The 22,417-nt window shown below is 42.5% G+C and overlaps 1 protein-coding gene across 2 annotated transcripts in view; it reads right to left on the reverse strand.

Annotated features, from left to right (window-relative positions):
• The window catches only part of IQCK (IQ motif containing K), a 99,912-nt gene that overhangs the window by 20,734 nt on the left and 56,761 nt on the right, over window positions 1-22,417 (reverse strand). Inside the window, exons 8-9 of one of the 2 annotated variants that reach the window (XM_050968751.1) lie at window positions 15,152-15,263; window positions 2,387-2,463 (exon numbers count right to left, since the gene is read on the reverse strand). In XM_050968751.1, the coding sequence (XP_050824708.1) occupies window positions 2,444-2,463; window positions 15,152-15,263 (132 nt within the window). In that variant the 3' untranslated portion in view covers window positions 2,387-2,443. Of the gene's footprint in view, window positions 1-2,386; window positions 2,464-15,151; window positions 15,264-22,417 lie in introns of those variants that run through there. The other variant, XM_050968750.1, reaches the window with a different exon arrangement.

A 22,417-nucleotide genomic window follows, 5' to 3' on the forward strand; every position in this document is an offset into this window, starting at 1 on the left:
TTTTCATTTCTACTTTTTCATCTCTAAGATTTTGCATGCCCGAAACTTTGACTTCTGCATGCATCCTATGGTTGTGCATATAGACTGGACAGACACATAGCTATGCTATTTGCATTTGTAAACACAGGCTGCATTCACAACTCCGTGGTTTTATATGCATAAAAATCAAAAGGTGACAAATAATGGGCACAAATTTATGGGTTGCTTTTGAAAATGTGGTCCTAAAACAATGTTGTCATGATGTATTGCTAGCAAGGCAGTTGGGCAGAACAGTTTCAATTGTGTTGGAAGTTTTCTCTTATTCATCTGACTGAGGATGCAAGGTTGTCTGTCATTACAAAACCTAAACCTAATTTCCCCCTACTGTTACTCACACCTTCTTGTCAACTGTCTGAAATGGGCCACACTCACTACCACTTCAAAAGTTATTTTTCCTCCCTGATATCCTGCTGTCAATTGAATTGTCTCATTAGACTGACCTCACGCTTGTAAGGCAACTCACATCTGTTCATGTATTTATACCTGCTCCTGTATTTTCCACTCCATGCATCTGATGAAGTGGGTTCTAGTCTACGAAAGCTTATGCCCAAATACATTTGTAAATCTCTAAGGTGCCACAAGGACTCCTCGTTGTTTTTGTGATTCTTAAGATTCTCCCCTTTCCAAAGGCCTCATTTCACAGTGACCTAAAGGGACAGCTGAACATGCCCATTAATACCAGAGCTCCTAACTGACAGAGGCCTCACCCAAGAGAACCATAAAGTATAGGGGGAGGGATAGCTCAGTGGTTTCAGCATGGGGCTGCTAAACCCAGGGTTGTGAGCTCAATCTTTGAGGGGGCCACTTAGGGATCTGGGGCAAAATCAGTATTTGGTCCTGCTAGTGAAGGCAGGGGGCTGGACTCAAAGACCTTGCAGGGTCCCTTCCACTTCTATGAGATAGGTATATCTCCATCATTATATTATTAAAAGCAGCAAAGAGTCCTGTGGCACCTTATAGACTAACAGACGTATTGGAGCATGAGCTTTCGTGGGTGAATACCCACTTAGTCGGATGCATGGCTACCCCTCTGATACTTGACATTATACTATTATTATTTCCTCCTCAGGGGCTGATCACACTCTTTTTGCCATATTCTCAGTCCCCACTGGCCTAGGAAGCAAAGGAGTGTTACATGGTAGCATGCTGTGATATTGACATATCAGCCTTCTGTTTTTGTCTTTACAGTATTAACATCTCCCCCACCCAGATCTCCCGCCGCTAAGCTCCAATCACCTTCACCTGGATCCCCTGCAGAGTCCCATTGCCCCTGCACCTGGAACCCCCTAATGATCCCCTGTGCATCCAGTTCACTCACTGAGCCGCCTGCACCCAGAGTTCCCCACACAAAAACCTCTCACCCCACACCGAGCCTCTCCACACTTGGATCATGCCAGGTTGAGCTTGCGCACCCACACCTGGTGCACCTGGTGCAGAGGGGGCAGGACCCCAGGGTGTTTCTGGGGCAAGCCCAGCCCTTGCACTGTGTCAAGGTTGAGACTGTGCAGTCTCACTGCTGAGTCCCTGTATTGGGAGAGGTGGGGGCTTAAGGATGATCTCCCACCTGAATGCAGCCAGTGGCCTGTGCTCCCACTGCTATGCTGGAGTCGCATTTATTTATTGACAAATAATATTTGCAGAATTTTGCAGAATTTTAAAATATTGTGCACATTATTTTTTTTTTTTTTGGCACAGAATTCCCTCAGGAGTAACAATGTGTAGACAAGCCCTTAAGTGTAGTATTAGTTTAATATCAAATATGTCCTGTTTCAGGGGACTATATCATAAATATGTAGTAGGATGGTCTTGATAAACTAAATAACTGTTTTCTCTCTCTGACTAGTATGATCCTAATCTAGGGGCTTGTTTTTCCATCAATAAGCAGGAGACATATATGCATAACTCTCATTGCCATCTATGGGAGTTCGCCATGTAAAAAGCTTCCATGCTTTGATGAGATAATATAAATGCTAACACACTGAAAAATGTGCCCAGAACACAAACACTCAGCTTAAGTAATTTAAAATGGATTAGCAAACATGCTGGATCAAATTCTAATGTTCCCTTCAGAAATGCAAATTCTGGGCAATTGACATAAGTGGAATTACACGAGTGTTACTGAGGGCAGAAATTGGCCCTATATTTTGTTAATCTATAATACAGGTGAATTTATTAAGAAATATTTGAAATACATCACATTATGTGGGTTGCTTATAGATTCTAATGGCATTTTTGGAGCCACAGTTCTCAGATATTCCAGAATGATCCATATTTGTGTTCTTCAAAAATGCAAATGTGCAAAAAAAGCAGATAAAAACTGAACCATTTACAAACCATGACTAATAGTCTATGGAATTCCACAGGTGCTAGAAGAAAATCACAGCAGGTTTTGCCAAAGTTTTCCTTAGATCTCAGCTAAGCCTGCTGGAAGAGGAGAATATATCTGTGATGGATTTATTTTTTAATTTTTACATATACAGTTATTGAACATTTAATCTAATTCCCTTCCCTTCAGCTATTACAACTAGAACTATACTGCATTATCGCACAGATACACATGCATATTATAGATGTAAATGTAAATTTTCCTGAAGCACTGTGTTATTTTACACTGCAAAATGAAGTGTGCGCAGCTATAAAATATCCTAGAGGCAGCTGTGTAGGCTGGCAAACAAAACCCTGACCTTTTCTGTGTAAGACTGCAGTATAAATATTAATGCATATATGGTGAATCTGTACAGCCTTTATAACAAATTGCCATAATTTGACATGACTGAAGACTTCATCAAAAGAGATCACAGAACTACCCTGGACCCAATAATGATACTGAAATGTGTACTTCAATGATGCAAACTCCACTTCTGCTCTCAACATGTCCTAAATTTAGAGTACCATGCCTGTTTCTAGTTGAATTTAGCAGCTCATGATACCTCACATCCAATAATAACACAATAGTATGTATATATACCCGCACATTGTCATAAACAGATAGCTAAGGGTTAATGTCTCTTTCACCTGAAGCACCTGACCAGAGGACCAATCAGGAAACTGGATTTTTTCAACTTTGGGTGGAGGGAATTGAGTGTCTAAGGTCTTTTGTTTTCTGGCTGCCTGCTTGCTCTGAGCTTTGGAGAAGTAGTTCTACTTTCTAGTCTTCTGTTTCTAAGTGTAAGGACAAAGAGATCAGATAGTAAGTTCTATGGTTTCTTTTCTTTGGTATTTGCATGAATATAAGTGCTGGAGTGCTTTGATTTGTATTCTTTTTGAATAAGGCTGTTTATTCAATATTCTTTTAAGCAATTGACCCTGTGTTGTATCATCTTAATACAGAGAGAATATTTGTACTTATTTTTCTTTCTTTTTATATAAAGCTTTCTTTTAAGACCTGTTGGAGTTTTTCTTTACTTCAGGGAAATTGAGTCTGTACTCACCAGGGAATTGGTGGGAGGAAGGAATCGGGGAAATCTGTGTGTTGGATTGCTAGCCTGATTTTTGCATTCCCTCTGGGGGGAATAGGAAAGTACTTTTTGTTTCCAGGATTGGGAACAGAGAGGGAGATTCACTCTGTTTGGGTTCACAGAGCTTGTGTCTGTGTATCTCTCCAGGAGCACCTGGAGGGGGGAAGGGAAAAAGGATTATTTCCCTTTGTTGTAAGACTCAAGGGATTTGGGTCTTGGGGTCCCCAGGGAAGGTTTTTCAGGGGGACCAGAGTGCCCCAAAACACTCTAATTTTTTGGGTGGTGGCAGCAAGTACCAGGTCCAAGCTGGTAACTAAGCTTGGAGGTTTTCATGCTAACCCCCATATCTTGGACGCTAAGGTCCAAATCTGGGACTAAGGTTATTATATGGTGTGCAGCTGGTGGGAGATAGACAGAATCCAGAAGCCAGTAGAAATATTATATTTTTCGTTTCTCTGCTAAGGGCTTTTTAGCAGAGAGAAGCAGTTGGTTTTAAAAGGGAACCAGAGAGAATTTTTTTTTCTGCTCTCTCTCGCAGTTTGTGGCTTGCATGTTAAGCAGAAGTCGTTAAGGACTATTAACAGTCTTTTGTCACACAATAGCACTCCCATTGAGAGTCATACCAGCACTTATAGGCATGCAAATAAAGTGGTTTTTCTGGTTTCCCTTCATTGAACATTAGCTAGAGAGAGAAAAGGAAAAAAGCACTGTTGCTAGGCAGACTCCAGGAGGGAACAGAGCCTGCAGTTCAGAAGATAAACACCGGAGGGCACCCCAACACAAGAAAACAGGAACCATGACTTCTAAGGCAAAAATTGAGGCCGAAGAACAAATCAAAGACGCTGAACACAGGCGACAACTGGAAATAAAACAAAAAGAGATGGAGATGAAAAAAAGAGAAGAACAAGCCAAAGAGGCAGCCAAGGAGGCAGCACACAAAAGAAAACTAGAAGAAGAAGAGGTGGCCTACCGAAGGAAACAAGCAGAAGAAGAGTTGGCCCACAGAAGGAAGCAAGAAGAAGAAGAGGTGGCCTACCGAAGGAAACAAGCAGAAGAAGAGTCGGCCCACCACCGAGAAATGGAAAAACAACAAAAAGAGAATGAAGAGAAGGAAAAACAGAGAAAACATGAACTGGAGTTGGCAAAAGCTGGGCTGCCTGTGCCAGCCAACCCTAACAACCCGGCGCCAAATATTGCTCCACAGCCCAGGAAATTTCCCACCTACAAGGCAGGTGATGACACCGAGGCCTTCTTGGAAAATTTTGAAAGAGCCTGTCTTGGGTACAGCATTCCCGAAGACCAGTACATGGTAGAATTGAGGTCACAGCTCAGTGGACCTTTAGCAGAGGTGGCAGCTGAAATGCCTAAGCACCAAATGAATGACTATAAACTTTTTCTAACCAAGGCCAGATACAGGATGGGGATAACCCCAGATCATGCCCGTCGGCGCTTCAGAACCCAAAAGTGGAAACCAGAGGTGTCATTTCCCAAACACGCCTACTACATTGCAAAAAACTATGAGGCCTGGCTAACAGGAAACAACATTCAAACCTTGGAAGAACTGAACCTCCTCATACAAATGGAGCAGTTCTTGGATGGTGTTCCTGAAGACATCACGCGGTACATACAAGATGGAAACCCCAAGAATATCGCTGAGGCGGGGGAGATTGGAGCCAAATGGATGGAACTGGCAGAAAGCAAGAAAGCTACTGTCAAGGGGAACGATTACCCCAGGGGGCACACAGACCATAAACCCTACAACCGAGGACAGCCAAAGACCCCACATACCACCCAAGTAAAGCCACAGATACCCTACCCTTCAACCTCACCAGTCTCCAGTAACTCACCTCGGCCCAGTGACCCATCAGATGGAAGATGCTTTAAGTGTAATGAACTGGGACATATCAAGGCCAAGTGTCCCAAGAACACCATGCGAGTGCAATTCATTACACCACCATCACACCAAAGATCCCCAGGCCCGGATGCCTCTCAAATACCCTTGGAGCAAAGGGAAAATTTGAGAGTGGGCGGAAAGAAGGTTACTGCGTGGAGAGACACGGGGGCACAAGTGTCAGCTATCCACCAATCCTTCGTTGACCCCAAATTCATCAACCCAAAGGCCAAAGTTACAATTTACCCCTTCATGTCACAAGCTGTAGACTTGCCTACAGCTCAACTGCCTGTCCAGTACAAAGGCTGGTCAGGAATGTGGACTTTTGCAGTCTATGACAATTATCCTATCCCCATGCTACTGGGGGAAGACTTGGCCAACCAGGTGAGGCGGGCCAAGAGAGTGGGAATGGTTACACGTAGCCAAACCAGGCAAGCTTCCAGACCCATTCCTGTTCCTGAGCCGTCCACAGAGGCCCCGTCTGTGTTACCAGAGACCCAGACAGAGGTAGTGGACCCAGATTCCATGCCTACCACTGAAACAGCCACAGCATCTCCAGTCCCAGGCCCGGAACTGGAACAACAACCAGCACCAGCAAGTGCAACTACATCTTCAAACTCAATGCCAGAGGGCGCCAGCGAGCCAAAACTGGCAGAAGCAACAGACAGCCATACCCAAAAGGCTCAGCCAGAGCCTGAAATACCCTCAGGTGCACCAGCGGAGAGCGGTTCACCAGCAACGGAAACAACCCCATCACCTACATCGCTTCCAGAGGGACCAAGCCCAAGTCCACAGTCTGAGGAAGAACTGGTGACCCCAGCCTCAAGGGAGCAGTTCCAGACTGAACAGGAAGCGGATGACAGCCTTCAAAAAGCGTGGGCGGCGGCACGGAGCACCCCACCGCCTCTCAGCTCTTCTAATCGATCCCGGTTTGTTATAGACCAAGGACTTTTGTACAAGGAAATTCTTTCTGGTGGACACCGGGAAGAATGGCAGCCGCAAAAACAGTTGGTGGTTCCAACTAAGTACCGGGGGAAGCTCTTAAGCTTAGCCCATGATCATCCCAGTGGCCATGCTGGGGTGAACAGAACCAAGGACCGGTTGGGGAAGTCCTTCCACTGGGAGGGGATGGGCAAGGACGTTGCCAAGTATGTCCGGTCTTGTGAGGTATGCCAAAGAGTGGGTAAGCCTCAAGACCAGGTCAAGGCCCCTCTCCAGCCACTCCCCATAATTGAGGTCCCATTTCAGCGAGTAGCTGTGGATATTCTGGGCCCTTTCCCAAAAAAGACGCCCAGAGGAAAGCAGTACGTACTGACTTTAGTGGACTTTGCTACCCGATGGCCAGAAGCAGTCGCTCTAGGCAACACCAGGGCTAACACTGTGTGCCTGGCCCTAACAGACATCTTTGCCAGGGTAGGTTGGCCCTCTGACATCCTTACAGATTCAGGGTCTAATTTCCTGGCAGGGACCATGGAAAAACTGTGGGAAACTCATGGGGTGAATCACTTGGTTGCCACCCCGTACCACCATCAAACCAATGGCCTGGTGGAAAGGTTCAATGGAACTTTGGGGGCCATGATACGAAAATTCATCAACGAATTCTCCAATAATTGGGACCTAGTGTTGCAGCAGTTGCTGTTTGCCTACAGGGCTGTACCACATCCCAGTTTAGGGTTTTCACCATTTGAACTTGTGTATGGTCACGAGGTTAAGGGGCCATTACAGTTGGTGAAGCAGCAATGGGAGGGGTTTACGCCTTCTCCAGGAACTAACATTCTGGACTTTGTAAGCAACCTACAAAGCACCCTCCGACACTCTTTAGCCCTTGCTAAAGAGAACCTAAAGGATGCTCAAGAAGAGCAAAAGGCCTGGTATGACAGACATGCCAGAGATCGGTCCTTCAAGGTAGGAGACCAGGTTATGGTCTTGAAGGCGCAACAGGCCCATAAGATGGAAGCATCATGGGAAGGGCCCTTCACGGTCCAAGAGCGCCTGGGAGCTGTAAACTACCTCATAGCATTTCCCAATTCCTCACTAAAGCCTAAAGTGTACCATGTTAATTCTCTCAAGCCTTTCTATTCCAGAGACTTACAGGTTTGTCAGTTTACAGTCCAGGGAGAGGATGCTGAGTGGCCTGACGGTGTCTACTACGACGGGAAAAAAGACGGTGGCGTGGAAGAGGTGAACCTCTCAACCACTCTGGAACGTCTGCAGCGGCAGCAAATCAAGGAGCTGTGCACCAGCTTCGCCCCATTGTTCTCAGCCACCCCAGGACGGACTGAACGGGCATACCACTCCATTGATACAGGTAATGCTCACCCAATCAGAACCCCACCCTACCGAGTGTCTCCTCATGCCCAAGCTGCTATAGAACGGGAGATCCAAAACATGCTACAGATGGGTATAATCCGCTCATCTACCAGTGCATGGGCATCTCCAGTGGTTCTGGTACCCAAACCAGATGGGGAAATACGCTTTTGCGTGGACTACCGTAAGCTAAATGCTGTAACTCGTCCGGACAACTATCCAATGCCACGTACCGATGAGCTATTGGAAAAGTTGGGGCGTGCCCAGTTCATCTCTACAATAGACTTAACCAAGGGGTACTGGCAAGTACCGCTAGATGAACCTGCCAAGGAGAGGTCAGCATTCGTCACCCATGCGGGGGTGTATGAATTCAATGTCCTTCCTTTCGGCCTTCCAAATGCACCCGCCACCTTCCAGAGGCTGGTAGATGGTCTACTAGCTGGACTGGGAGAATTTGCAGTTGCCTACCTCGATGATGTGGCCATTTTTTCAGACTCCTGGCCCGAACACCTACTACACCTGGAAAAGGTCTTTGAGCGCATCAGGCAGGCAGGACTAACTGTTAAGGCAAAAAAATGTCAAATAGGCCAAAACAGAGTGACTTACCTGGGGCACCAGGTGGGTCGAGGAACCATAAACCCCCTACAGGCCAAGGTAGATGCTATCCAAAAGTGGCCTGTCCCACGGTCCAAGAAGCAGGTCCAATCCTTCTTAGGCTTGGCCGGATACTACAAGCGATTTGTACCACACTACAGCCAAATCGCTGCCCCACTGACCGACCTCACCAAAAAGACCCAGCCAAATGCAGTTAAGTGAACTGATGAGTGTCAAAAGGCCTTTACCCAACTTAAGGCAACGCTCATGTCTGACCCTGTGCTCAGGGCCCCGGATTTTGACAAGCCATTCCTAGTAACCACCGATGCATCTGAGCGTGGTATAGGAGCAGTGCTCATGTTAAAAAGTGTTCTTAAAATGTAGAAGTCTGTTAGTTATATACTTATAAGTATATGTAAAGGTGTATGTGTTGTATTAATCTGTTTATTTTCAAGTTCTAGAAGGAAATCGCCGCCAGTGAGCTTCCCCACTGTCTGCAATTTGGGGGGCGTGTCATAAACAGATAGCTAAGGGTTAATGTCTCTTTCACCTGAAGCACCTGACCAGAGGACCAATCAGGAAACTGGATTTTTTCAACTTTGGGTGGAGGGAATTGAGTGTCTAAGGTCTTTTGTTTTCTGGCTGCCTGCTTGCTCTGAGCTTTGGAGAAGTAGTTCTACTTTCTAGTCTTCTGTTTCTAAGTGTAAGGACAAAGAGATCAGATAGTAAGTTCTATGGTTTCTTTTCTTTGGTATTTGCATGAATATAAGTGCTGGAGTGCTTTGATTTGTATTCTTTTTGAATAAGGCTGTTTATTCAATATTCTTTTAAGCAATTGACCCTGTGTTGTATCATCTTAATACAGAGAGAATATTTGTACTTATTTTTCTTTCTTTTTATATAAAGCTTTCTTTTAAGACCTGTTGGAGTTTTTCTTTACTTCAGGGAAATTGAGTCTGTACTCACCAGGGAATTGGTGGGAGGAAGGAATCGGGGAAATCTGTGTGTTGGATTGCTAGCCTGATTTTTGCATTCCCTCTGGGGGGAATAGGAAAGTACTTTTTGTTTCCAGGATTGGGAACAGAGAGGGAGATTCACTCTGTTTGGGTTCACAGAGCTTGTGTCTGTGTATCTCTCCAGGAGCACCTGGAGGGGGGAAGGGAAAAAGGATTATTTCCCTTTGTTGTAAGACTCAAGGGATTTGGGTCTTGGGGTCCCCAGGGAAGGTTTTTCAGGGGGACCAGAGTGCCCCAAAACACTCTAATTTTTTGGGTGGTGGCAGCAAGTACCAGGTCCAAGCTGGTAACTAAGCTTGGAGGTTTTCATGCTAACCCCCATATCTTGGACGCTAAGGTCCAAATCTGGGACTAAGGTTATTATACACATACACAGTCATCTTTAGATCCAGAGCACCAGAGCAGTCCTTGACATAACACCAGAATGTTTGAAAGAATTCATATAAAAAATATTTTGGAAAATTCTATTGAAATAATGTTTAGTTGTTATGATGGCTCTAATTATCAAGATTTTTTTTTAATGAGTTGTGTGCATCCAATTCATCCTTAATTGGTGCTTCACAACCTCTGTGATTTCCATCCTGGTGTTCTCAAAAAATTCTACTTATATTGTGGAAGAAAAAACAGTGAACTTCCATTGACTGACCTCAGACTCAGACCTGCCTTTCATTGTCAGATGCAACCTACTGGTATTGCTGTTTACAGTCAATTCCTGTGTTTCATGTAGATGTCTAGAATGGCTGCAGTGGCTGCCATTCCTCATTGTTTAGTTAAAAATTTACCCAACGCTACCTGCTACTATTTGATGCACCCGATCAGTGGAGCCTGGTGATTCTTTGGGTGAAAATTGTTGATGCTGACAAGTGCTGTGAATTTAGCTCTTCAAGTACTACAGTGAAAATATATTCCAATATAAGTGTTTTATTACTGAATACATGATAGGAATGTGTGTGATGGACAACTGGAGGAAGAGACACCAGCACCAAGTCCTGAAATATCCAGCTACAAATTATAATCACATTTTGCCTCAATGTTAAAAATAGAGCCTCATTCATAAAATGTGAACTTTGTCCTCTATACAGTGGGGTGACAGAAAGCCTATGCATCACTTAAGTTCCACTAAAGTTCTGTTTTGAAGTCAATGGGACTATATATATCCTGGATGCACGTGTCCTGATAAAATCATGTGATAGGATGATTATCACCAAATCAAAAAATACAGCTTCTAGCTGCAAAGTGAGTTTACAAATTAGCACATTTTGTTGAAGTAAACAATATGGTAGCAACCTCATGCAGGCTGGACTTTGTTCAATTTTTTTTTTTTTTTCAATTCTTATCACAACGTTTAAAAATATATCATTCAGAGTGAATGAATCAACAAACAAACAACTGGATGGATGGATGGATGCAGCTATGGCAATTTAACACTTTATCTGTCCTAGAAGAGTTTGACTCAGTGTAATGTGAGAAAGTCAGTATTATGCCACAGATCCAATACAACAGCTGAAAATACCCTCACCCAGAACCCTTGGGTGTAGTTATCCGCATGGTTGTTGCATAAAATGAGTTCATATGTTCCTGTTTTCACCAGGAATACTGAAGAGAGGAAGACGAAATCTAATTACAATGGCACTATTTAATAAGATATTTATATACACATCCGTATTGTATGCATATAACTATGTATGTGTTAAAATAAATCTAGTGGAAAAAATCATTTGGTACACGCTGATTGCCTTTTACTGATGGTCTGTTCCAGTTCTGACTGCAGTTCTAGCAGGTGTTTAGCATATATTATCAGAATGCTTCACTACAAAAATATAATTACAATGTCACCTTGACTGTATCTTTTCAAGACTACCATGCAATGCATGCACATATGTCGTTAAAAATAGGAAGCAATTCTATACATTCACACATTTTTAGGAAGCTCAATACACATTTAATAGTCTTCTGAGGGTGAGGGGGAGAAGGGAGTTTAGGGAATCTAAGATACAGTTACATGAGGAACTCTACAATATATGCAATCACTTTTTTATATTCGGCATCATTATAAAAATGATAAAGGCATTAAGCCTGCAACAAATCCCACAGAGGAGCCCACATGGAGCCCAACTGAAATCAGTGGGGTTTTACCAAGTGCAGAGGTCCAGCACATGGGAAAATCCTGCATGATCAGGGCCTGAATGTACAGTACACTAATGGCACTATGCAAAGAAAATAACTAAGGAAAATAACTAAACTGTGCAACATTGGAACCAAAGAGCTTATGACAATGATATTGTAGCCACAATGGTCACAATGATAATCATTAGTAATGGACATTTACAGCTGAGAATGGAGCTGCCCTTCTTAGAAGACAATGTTCTGAGGAACATTTTCCTCTCACAAATATTCATCCTCAGGCTAAAGTTCCCATGGAAGGATTTTAAGATACAAACAGGTGAAATCTCAGGGTACAAGCAGCAAACACAAGGAAGAAAATGCAATTTTCATGCTCTCCATCTAGGGTAATAAGCTTGTGACTGAGGGACAACAAGTGGATGCAGAGGAAACATCAGTGAAAAAAATAATTGCAGCACATTAAATTAATGACCTGGCTGTTATAAATTCCACTTACAATTACGAAGCACAGATTACTTTATAATTAAACAACTTCATACAATAGCATGTGTTGTATTATGGAAAACAGAACTGTTTTGGAATTAGCAATAGCTATAGAAGATCTTCGACAATATCAGTTATTGTAGGAATTGCATGTGGTTAATCATTTACAGCAGAATCTAAGTTCTATGGATAATAAAATTATTAAATGTTCTTTACATTCAGATATTTTTAAATGTCATATCTAATGCGGGATACTGCTTGAGAATAACAAGCTTTTTATTCCAGAACTCGTTATGTTTTCAAATAAGCACCTTAATATGTGTGGCAAACCCAGGAACAATAGCTACCAAGGGAGGGGTAGTAATTAGTCCCAGAGGGGTTAAAAAGCCTCTCCCTATCCGTTGAGGGGAGATAGCCATGGAGAAATAAAGTTCAGCTGGAACAGGGGTTACCAGGGAACTAATTAGGTTCAGCTGGCCCCAATTGCTGGAGACTTTTTTAAACCCTCCCTGGCAGGGAAGCCAGGGGAGGGAAGAGAGGGAGGAAAAAAAAATAATAAAAAAAAGCTGCTAGCAAGTAAGTGCAGCAAGACTCCGAACTCTTCCAGCAAAGAAGACTGCGCTCAGTCCCCAGAAGGGGAGAAAAACAGAGCAAGGGACTGACTGAGAAAAGGATCAGCCAGACCCTGCATGACCGGGAAGGACTTTGCTTTGCCCAAGTCTGTGTCTCCAAGGCAAAAAGGGACTGAGCCAGCTGAGGAGAGTTTCACCACATATGATAAACTCTACTTAATTAAAAAGAACAGCTAAATATAAAACAATGAAACTAACAGAACTTTTTTCTACATTACTAATTGAGAAATGATCAGACTTCAAAAATCTTCATTTCAACATAGGGTATGTCTACATCTACAATTTTGCAGCGCTGGTTGTTACAGCTGTATTAGTACACCTGTATAGGGCCAGCGCTGCAGAGTGGCCACACTTACAGCAACCAGCGCTGCAAGTGGTGTTAGATGTGGCCACACTGCAGCGCTGTTGGGCGGCTTCAAGGGGGGTTCGGGGAACGCGAGAGCAAACCGGGAAAGGAGACCAGCTTCGCCGTGGTTTGCTCTCGCGTTCCCCGAACCACCCTGCAAACCGCAGGGAAGGAGACCTGCTTGCTCGGGGGTTCGGGGAACGAGAGAGCAAACCGGGAAAGGAGACCAGCTTCGCCGCGGTTTGCTCTCGCGTTCCCCGAACCACCCTGCAAACCGCAGGGAAGGAGACCTGCTTGTTCGGGGAACGCGAGAGCAAACCGCGGCGAAGCTGGTCTCCTTTCCCGGTTTGCTCTCGCGTTCCCCGAACCACCCAGCAAACCGCAGGGAAGGAGACCTGCTTGCTCGGGGGTTCGGGGAACGCGAGAGTAAACCGGGGAAGGAGACCAGCTTCGCCACGGTTTGCTCTCGCGTTCCCCGAATCACCCTGCAAACCGTAGGGAAGGAGACCTGCTTGTTCGGGGAACACGAGAGCAAACCGGGGAAGGAGACCAGCTTCGCCGCGGTTTGCTCTCGCGTTCCCGGAACCACCCAGCAAACCTCAGGGAAGGAGACCTGCTTGCTCGGGGTTCGGGGAACGCGAGAGCAAGCCGGGGAAGGAGACCAGCTTGATTACCAGAGGCTTCCTCAGGTATGCTGGGATACCTGCTTATTCCACGGAGGTCAAGAAAAGCGCTGGTAAGTGTCTATACTTGATTACCAGCGCTGGATCACCAGCGCTGGATCCTCTACACCCGAGACAAAACGGGAGTACGGCCAGCGCTGCAAACAGGGAGTTGCAGCGCTGGTGGTGCCCTGCAGATGTGTACACCTCCTAAGTTGCAGCGCTGTAACCCCCTCACCAGCGCTGCAACTTTGTGATGTAGACAAGCCCATAGTTACCTGAATTTATCAGGGGAAACTTGTGTTCAGAATTTCTAACTATTTTGTTCACTCCTTGTGTTAAAAAGAACTCCATGTAAGCATGTTCCGTGAATTGGAACGAGGAAAGTCCAGTTAACCAACAAACAATTCAGGGCTCCCAACTCATTTTTTCACTATCACTTGTCTGTGTGTCACTGGAGTTCAGACTACAGAGGTGTGAATTGTAGAGCACTCTAACATGTTGCACTTTAACTGCCCCATGTACACCCTGCTGGCATGAATGAAAAGGTGCTTTGTTCACACCAACGTAGTCTTGCTTCAGACAGAACTACATTAATGCAAACTAGGTCTCTTTCAGTTCATGCCAGCAGGGTCAATATGAGGCAGTTAGAGCACAACGCATTAGAGCAGTGCTTCTCAAAGTGGTGGTCCGTGGATTGGTGCCAGTCTGCAAGCCATCGGCTGCCGGTCCGCGGCGAGTTTCCTCATAAGAGTGTCAAATAGGATAATAATATGGCACCGGTCCCTGGCACATTGGAAAAAAAAATTGCCAGTCCCCCACATCAGATAGCTTGAGAAGCACTGCATTAGAGTGCTCTACAATGGAGCTGTGTAGACAAGCCCTAAATGAACAGTTCTAAAGGGTCTGTACTTTACAGTAGATCACAGGGATCATGATCCACCTAGTCTCTAATTTCTATTAATGTGCTTGCACATATGAAGACAAACGGAGGGTAAACTTTGATGCCATCTGTAAAGTCCTGTCCACAGTGGGATCAAACAGTTGGTTATACAGTTATTAGCAGCAGCAGCATTCTAACATGATTTCCCTGGAAATTTTTTTCCCAGTTCTTTTCTTGAGAATCTTTATACAAATAAACTACACTGCACAAAGGGTAAAATTTGAATAACACTAGTATAATGGTTCTCAGACAGAAAAGTCCTCATCTTCAGGAAAACCATGTTAGAATCCTGCTAGCAACATCAGTATTTAAATGTGGTGGTATCTAGTAGAGAAGTCTGAGCCCAGTGGGCCCTAAGAGATACTGGGTCATATCCTCAGCTGGTGTAACTTGTCATAGCTTCATTGAAGCCAATGGAACTATGACAAGTTGCCCCAGCTGAGGATCTAGCCCAGTACTGTATTTTGCATTAGCATTTCAAGTTACAAACGCAGCTAGGAATTCTGAAGGAGCAGTAAAGTACTTCAGTAAAACCTATGCCTTGCCTGGATTGTCATTTGTGATCCATTTATCACTGTGGTAAATACCTCTGAGTGCATATAAAATGTTTAACATTTAAATTACAAAGTCTTTAATCCCTGGTTTGGGCAACCTACCTTTGGTTTCCTGTTTAGTCCAGAACTCTTGCACTCTTTTAATAATGTTCTTGTCCTCTCTCAATTGCTTTTGCCATTGCCGCAGTTCTTGTACCTCAGTGTCACAGCGGACCTGGGAAAGGAAAAACACGGTCCTGTAAGAAATGGACCTGTGTCCTCCCTAAATGAATGATCAATGTTTTTACTATAACAAATCTATGCAACTAAGCATAATGAAACTTATAACTGGAAATCAAGAATAACTACAAAAGGTGTAGAATAAGTCACAATGACATATGGTTTCAAGAAAAGCAGATAAGACATTCTGAGGCACAATTCTTTCCCTGGGCTGCTCATTATAGAGGGCCAGCTGTAAACGCACAATCTAGCCCCAAGGGCTTACAAAATTCAGTCTATACAGAAGCAAAACCCACATAATTGACATACTCTGTTGAAAACATATGCCAGTTATGGCTAGCAGGGACTCCTCTGAATGCTATGTAATGACACATTGTTACATATTTCCTGAATTGTTTAAAAAATTAAGCATTGTTCTTAAAAGCATTAAGGCCTTTACCAACCCACTGAGCAGCCGTAATAGAGCAGGAGAGGAACGTGAAGCAAACAAAGAGCCATGCAGCAGGAAATTAATGCTAAGAAACCAATTCCCACCTGCTAACAGTTGCAAATAGGCTTGCAGACAACCCCGGTCCTACAATTTAAATAGACTTTCACAAAGAGGCATGCCATTAATCCATTATTTAGAGTCACATTCATGACATCTATTCTTTGTCAAACATCCATATGAAGGGCCTGCTCCCATTGAAGATAATGACAACACTCCCAGGCCATGTCTACATTTAAAATTTTATGAAATGCTCTAACCCTTGGTCTAGCAGTGGTGTCGCTTCCATTGGTATGAACAACAGTGGGAGTATTAGACCCACCTCATTTTTTTTTACCATTGTCTCATCCTGACCTGCTGAAAGCAGGGTAAGATGACTTTGTGGTAAACATGCCTACAGCTGGTCTATTCTAGCATTCCCACCATTCCTAGCACCAATGCTAGAGCAACTCTGGGAGAATTTCAGAAAATCCAAAGCATAGATACAGCCCCACTTACTTCAACGGGAGCAGGAACAGGCCGTAAACTGTTTATCAGGATGGCCAATGACAATTAAGCAGATTCTCCTGTGTAGCTGAACCTATACCAGATGTTACCTGAATTATGATAGTTATCAAAATGCAGATTCTGTTTTTTATTTATAAGCTCTAGGTACATAAAACTGCATTGTGATTTAGGGCCCTACAAAGATCATGGCTGTTAACAACAAATATTAACAAACCCGGTTTCCCCTCTCAATAGTGGTGTCCTCAATACATTCTTGTTTCCAATGCACTCACAGATTCAGTTTCTGGGAAGCCTCCTCACATTTAATTTTAGATAATACTGTAATTAATATTAACGTATGTGGTGGTAGTCTGTTACATTTCCAATCTTTTTCCTCTTTTATGACAGACCTTGAGAGCAAGACTCTATCTCCATTAGTTTAAAAATTCTTAAGGGAGACCATGAACGTTATTTAGCAAAAGCATTCTTTCCACCAAGGATGTATTTCCTGTGCCTTGAAACCAAGAAAGCTACCTACAATAGCTGGAACCCTGGAGTAGTTTTTAATCCATTTCAGAGGAGGCACTTGTTATATTGTAGACAGTGCAATGACAGAGCAGTAATGTAATGCAAGGTTACAAAATGAATGCTGACAGAGAAGAATTTTACTCAGTGACCTGACATCATATAGCTCATATAATACTACATTATCTTTGCTCCAATAAACCAGCTCTGCATAGTTTGCTACACTTTAACATGTTTAATATGAACACTTGAAATCAGAAAAATAGTATTAGTGTTACTAGCCAAAACTATATTTTCATGGTTACAAAAATCAAAACTCATTTCTATGAACCTTATCAGTTATTCCTCCCACAGAACCTCATTATCTCTAGCTTGCTTGCATATATATACCTGCCCCTGGAAATTTCCACTACATGCATCTGACGAAGTGGGTATTCACCCACAAAAGCTCATGCTCCAAAACGTCTGTTAGTCTATAAGGTGCCACAGGATTCTTTGCTGCTTTTACAGATCCAGACTAACATGGCTACCCCTCTGATACTCCTGCAGGTAGGTTATACAGGACAAGTCCATGCACTGGATGGTTTCCTAGACTCACAAAACATGTATTGTGTCTCTCTGATGCTCTCACATATAAGTTTTACCAAATCAGTATAGTTAATTAGTTGCATGGAATCAATCTTCCCATGTGTACAAGAGTTGGGGGGAAGGGCCTGCAGGAGGGTAAAGGAACAGGGCTTGCTCTATCCCAAAGAAATAACAGCACTTATTCCTTACTGCAAATTTGCTGAAAAAGTGAAGTGTGCGATTTATAACTGAACCTATGTCAAAATGTGTTCTGGTGGGTGGCAGGGGTACACTACTGATCTTTACATATTCAGGAGAAAGACAATGATTCTAGTGGCTAATGGAGAAAAATCCAACCATCGAGCAGGTCCTTACAGCCCCTAAGTGGGTGCTCAGGAGGGAGGGAGTGCACAAGAAGATCCCTTCCTTTTGTGTCTCCTGTAAGCGTCTATCGTAAGTGCAGGAACTACTCTTGCTGTTCATCCCACTGAGCTCTGGAGTGAGACTGGCAAATGAGCTTGAAAAGAAGTAGGAGGATATTTTGTAGCAACACATCATCCTATGAAAGAGCGCAGCAATGGGGGCACTCTTCCGCAAGAAGAATGCCTCTCTGAAATGGTCCTGAGATGGTGTCACTCAACATGGGATAATGCCTGAAAGGCAGGGTAAAGTCCATAGGGCCTAAGTTTGCAATGACTTACGCTTCGTGCTACCCCACTGAAGGGGCACAGAATGTATGTTGGTGCAGAATTTGGCCCAAGGGATAGCATAGGATGTAATTAAGTGCTGAATATGGTCAATAAAACTTAGAAAATAGTATTACTCGCTCTATAGCATTGCAGTTATCTCAGTTCTCATTACTTAGCAGCTATACAAGAGCTAATTTGCCATATGAGAGATCTCATGATTTATGAAAGACTGTTGAAATTTCCAGTCCTTAGACTGATAGGAGTTGGACACATTCAGATATCTGAGTAAAACGCAACATCTCACACATCCGCCACAAAGTGACTGCTAGACACAAAATGTTTGGTCACAGAATGAAAAATCAAACTTCAGCAAAGATAAGAGCTTTGAGATAGGGTCAGAAAGGAGACTCTGTATATTTGGGGGTCCAATATTAAAAGCAAAAAATGAACACATGCTCCTAGAACAATGCAATTTTACATAGAAATGAGAGAAAAAAAGAATGGAATACATGTATTACACCTTCAGTAAAGGTGCTCGTATGAATCTAAGAGTCAATTCCAATTACAATATATCAACTTTTTAATAATTCAGCAAATAATTTTACTTTGGCAATACACCAGCAAATTAGTTCTGCTTTATAAACACAATATAATTCTAACCAGACAATAACCTGCAAAACAGCCAGCATGCAAATCTTTTTGCAAGTAATCAAAGCATGGGGATGAATCCATTTCTTCATCCCACTGAAGAACACGAAAATGTGAAGGATTGAACAAGTCCAGTTTTGAAGTCAGACTGCAACTTTTCTTTTAAAAATCTCAAACCTCTTAGAATGAATGTACATTTGCTGTAAATGCAGCAAACATTCTATTGATTGCCTGGGTCACACTCATTTATTCTGAGCCTTTTGGAGGCGTCTGTATCTTCTGAAAAGGGACATCACTGATGACGGCAGAAGTATAAGAATACCTTGTCAGAGATAAAGGTAAATCACTTCTATTCTGATTTAATTCTAGTTTAAACAGTCAGAATACATACATAATAAATAATGACATTTGATATTTACATGCCTTTGATCTCAAGGAATCACAAAACACTTTACAAATTATAGACATTATAAATCCTGCCTCATCTAATACACTCAATACAGTAACTTTTTGGTCATATCTACACATAGCAACAATGAAATGCATTCAGGTCTGGTTTAGAAGCCAACTGGGGCACAGCACACTGCATAAGAGGAGAGAGATAAGACCATTTTTTATCAAAGACACTAGAAAAGTATCTACTCATTAAAATATGTCCTGGGGTGTATACTGACCATGCAGCATGGACAGGACCTGCTTTTCATGTCTCTTTCAGAAGACCAACATAAAACAAATTGTCTTAAAACTCAATTCTACATTAAAGGAATAATGGAATAGGTCTACCACCTTTGGGTTTTGAATCGATGGTGTTTTGGAGTCAACTTTTATTTGAACAGCTGAGTTTAAATTTACCAAATCACAGTAATTACACAGAAGAGATTGCTTTGCACTCTCTGATCAAGGTTCCAATATTGTTGGTGTCACAAATGATGTCGCTTTTCAGAAAAATGGTGGTCACCAGCTAGAGATACAGAAATGCCAATTTAAGCAAAAGCTGTTTCCAATACAATTCACACAGTTTATATTTTTATGAGATGAGCTTTCATCCATGTTCATTTGCAGAATGCTGCGTCAAGCAAAACGTGCATAAGCTTTCTTTTTAAGTCCCAGAGCAAAGCCAAAAAATGAGTAGAGTCGTCAAGACCATTAACATTACTCTGTTAAGAGTTTTCCCCTATATGCCATGCTCTCTGACTTCAGAGACCAATCTAATGCATGGTATGTTATCAATTTTTTTTGAAATGCAGACAATATGCATTCAGCCAATCCCTTCAGACCACTTACTCGGAAGGATACACAAGAATTCCAGTACATACATCCAGCATGACCTTCCTAGCTCTAATGAATCTATACTATCTATTAAAAAATTATACATTGCTAAACATTTTGTGATCTTGTCTCTAATATAAGGCCCCGAGTAGTGATAAATTTAACTAATGTGCATATTTGGCAGAGGTTACATTACTTAAACACCTCCCAACAGTCACACTTGTACCTGACGAAAATATCCTTACATACAAGCCTATCATAACTGAAACACATTTTTAAATTAATCCTTTCTAACCTCCCAATATAGATGTTAACAATTCAACCCAGGTTTGTGCCCAGGAATATAAAGGGACAGGGAATTCTCTTATGAAAATATAGATTTACTTAATATAATTATTTTTGAGTACAAGTCTCAAAGAAATATTTTAAATACATTTTCTGGGTTTGGGGATTCTAAGTACCTACTGCAATGCAAACTACATTTGTGAAGCAGTATGTTGAAGAGCCACTGATTGCTCCTTCATTTCTTCTTATTCATAAACTAAGCTTTATTTAACTTTTCATATGTATAATGCTTGCATCCCCTATGGTGTAAGTAAGCTACCATGTTTGCTTGATCTTGCTTCATCTGTAAGAGGTTGATCTTGCAAGGTGAAGAGTGCCCTCTATTCCCACTGAAGTCAGCCCTACTCAGGATCAGGCTAAAGGGTAGCGGCACACAAAGGTGTGAATCACTACATCTATCTTTTATGGTGATTAATTATATATTTTAATTAACAATTTTGTATTATATTTCTTCATTTTAATAAGCCACACAAGAAGTAGTCGAAAAATGGTAATAAAATGTTCATTGCTATATTTTGTGATATTACAGTTCTTAATACTTGGAAAATTGTAGGTTTTCAAATGCTGTTTGATCTCACAACTTCTTCTTTACCCATTTGTGATAAGGTCCAGACTTCTAGATTAGTTGTTGGTAATATCTCAGATTCCCACTAGTATTTCGACTCCCTTTGGAACCAGCCACTAAACTTTCTATCTCTGATCATGTTTTTCAGCACACAAAAGAAAATAAGAAGAAAGCAAGATTTGGGGGGAAAGGTGATTGTTTTGTTTTTTTGTTTCTCCCATCAGTTTATCAATGTTTATCAAGAAGGTTAAACCAGAGAATATTAAAACAGTGGAATTCTTCTTTTAGAGAGGAAAACTGAGTCTTTTCATTGGGCTTTTGAGTGAGGCACAGTGCTCTTCCTTTTACCTTTGCTCATGGGGAGTATGTTCCAGCTGAGTACCATTAAGAACAGGATTCTCCAGCCAAAACTAGTGACTAAAATTCTGAGGATTCAGGATATGTGTCCAAGAATATTTCCATAAAAATGACACACCTCCTCCAAAAGTTAATCGACCCTGCTTCTGTAGGAGACTATCGTTTCTTCTCTTTCAACACCCTGATGGTCTTTGAGGCTTTTGCTCACATTTCACCAGAAAGTGAAAGCATGTTACCAGGAAAAAATAGAGAGGAAAACGGGGCACTGTTGTTTTTCCTTTTGGACTTCAAGCCTCAGTATATCCATTTGAACAGACCCTATTCCAATTTTTTTCTCCAAACACCAAAACAACCAGAACTGGCCATCTTACCCCATCTTAGTATTTCTCCTCTTGTGACTTTGGAAAATTCATTAAATTTATCACCTCTAACAGCTCCTTTCACTCCCCATAAGAATGGTCCATTTACTTACCAACATAATCCCTAAAGACCTGGGAAAGATAAAGATGCTTCCAGACACTCACATTTTGTACAGATCCTTTCAAAATGTAGGGAAAAGCTCAAAAAAAAAAAAAGAGTGAGGCCCTAATTCCTTAGTTCTTCCTCCCTGGATGTTTGACATGGAAGACATTGACAACAAAATTCTCTTTCTTCCTATTCCTTCACATTTCTCTCTGACCTCTCCTGTCTCTTCAAGGCCTATCTTCCTAGCATTGGACCAAAGATAAGATGAAGATCAATCTTACTCTTTTTTCCAGCCCTTTCTGGGCTTGATCCCACAGTGCCCTCAATGTCCATAGACTTCAACAGGAAGGTGCTCATAATCTACAAAAAGTTAAGCTTCCACTGACCTAGAAAGTGCTCAGCAGCTTGGTAGGTGGTGTGAAACAGGGTTCCTAGGGTAGCCCTCACTGGAAATGCAAAGGTCAGGGCAGGCTGCAAAAAGGAGAGCAGATACTCCCAAGACTGGTGGGTAACACTGAAGTTAAACTCCCAACCAGTCACAAACTGTGCTTCTGGTCCCCACGCTGGTTATCAAGCAGCAAAAGAAAAGAAGAGAAATCACACAGCCCCCTTATTGCATTCCAGTTCTCTGGCTCCCAATCAGCACCCAGTACAGTGAGAAGTTATTTTAAAACTCTGCTCACAATACACAATGTTCCTCTAAACCACAAAGAGCAAGCCACATTGCTGGGTCAATATTAGGCTGG

This window comes from Gopherus flavomarginatus, chromosome 9 (assembly GCF_025201925.1).
Source record: "Gopherus flavomarginatus isolate rGopFla2 chromosome 9, rGopFla2.mat.asm, whole genome shotgun sequence".
NCBI lineage: Eukaryota > Metazoa > Chordata > Testudines > Testudinidae > Gopherus > Gopherus flavomarginatus.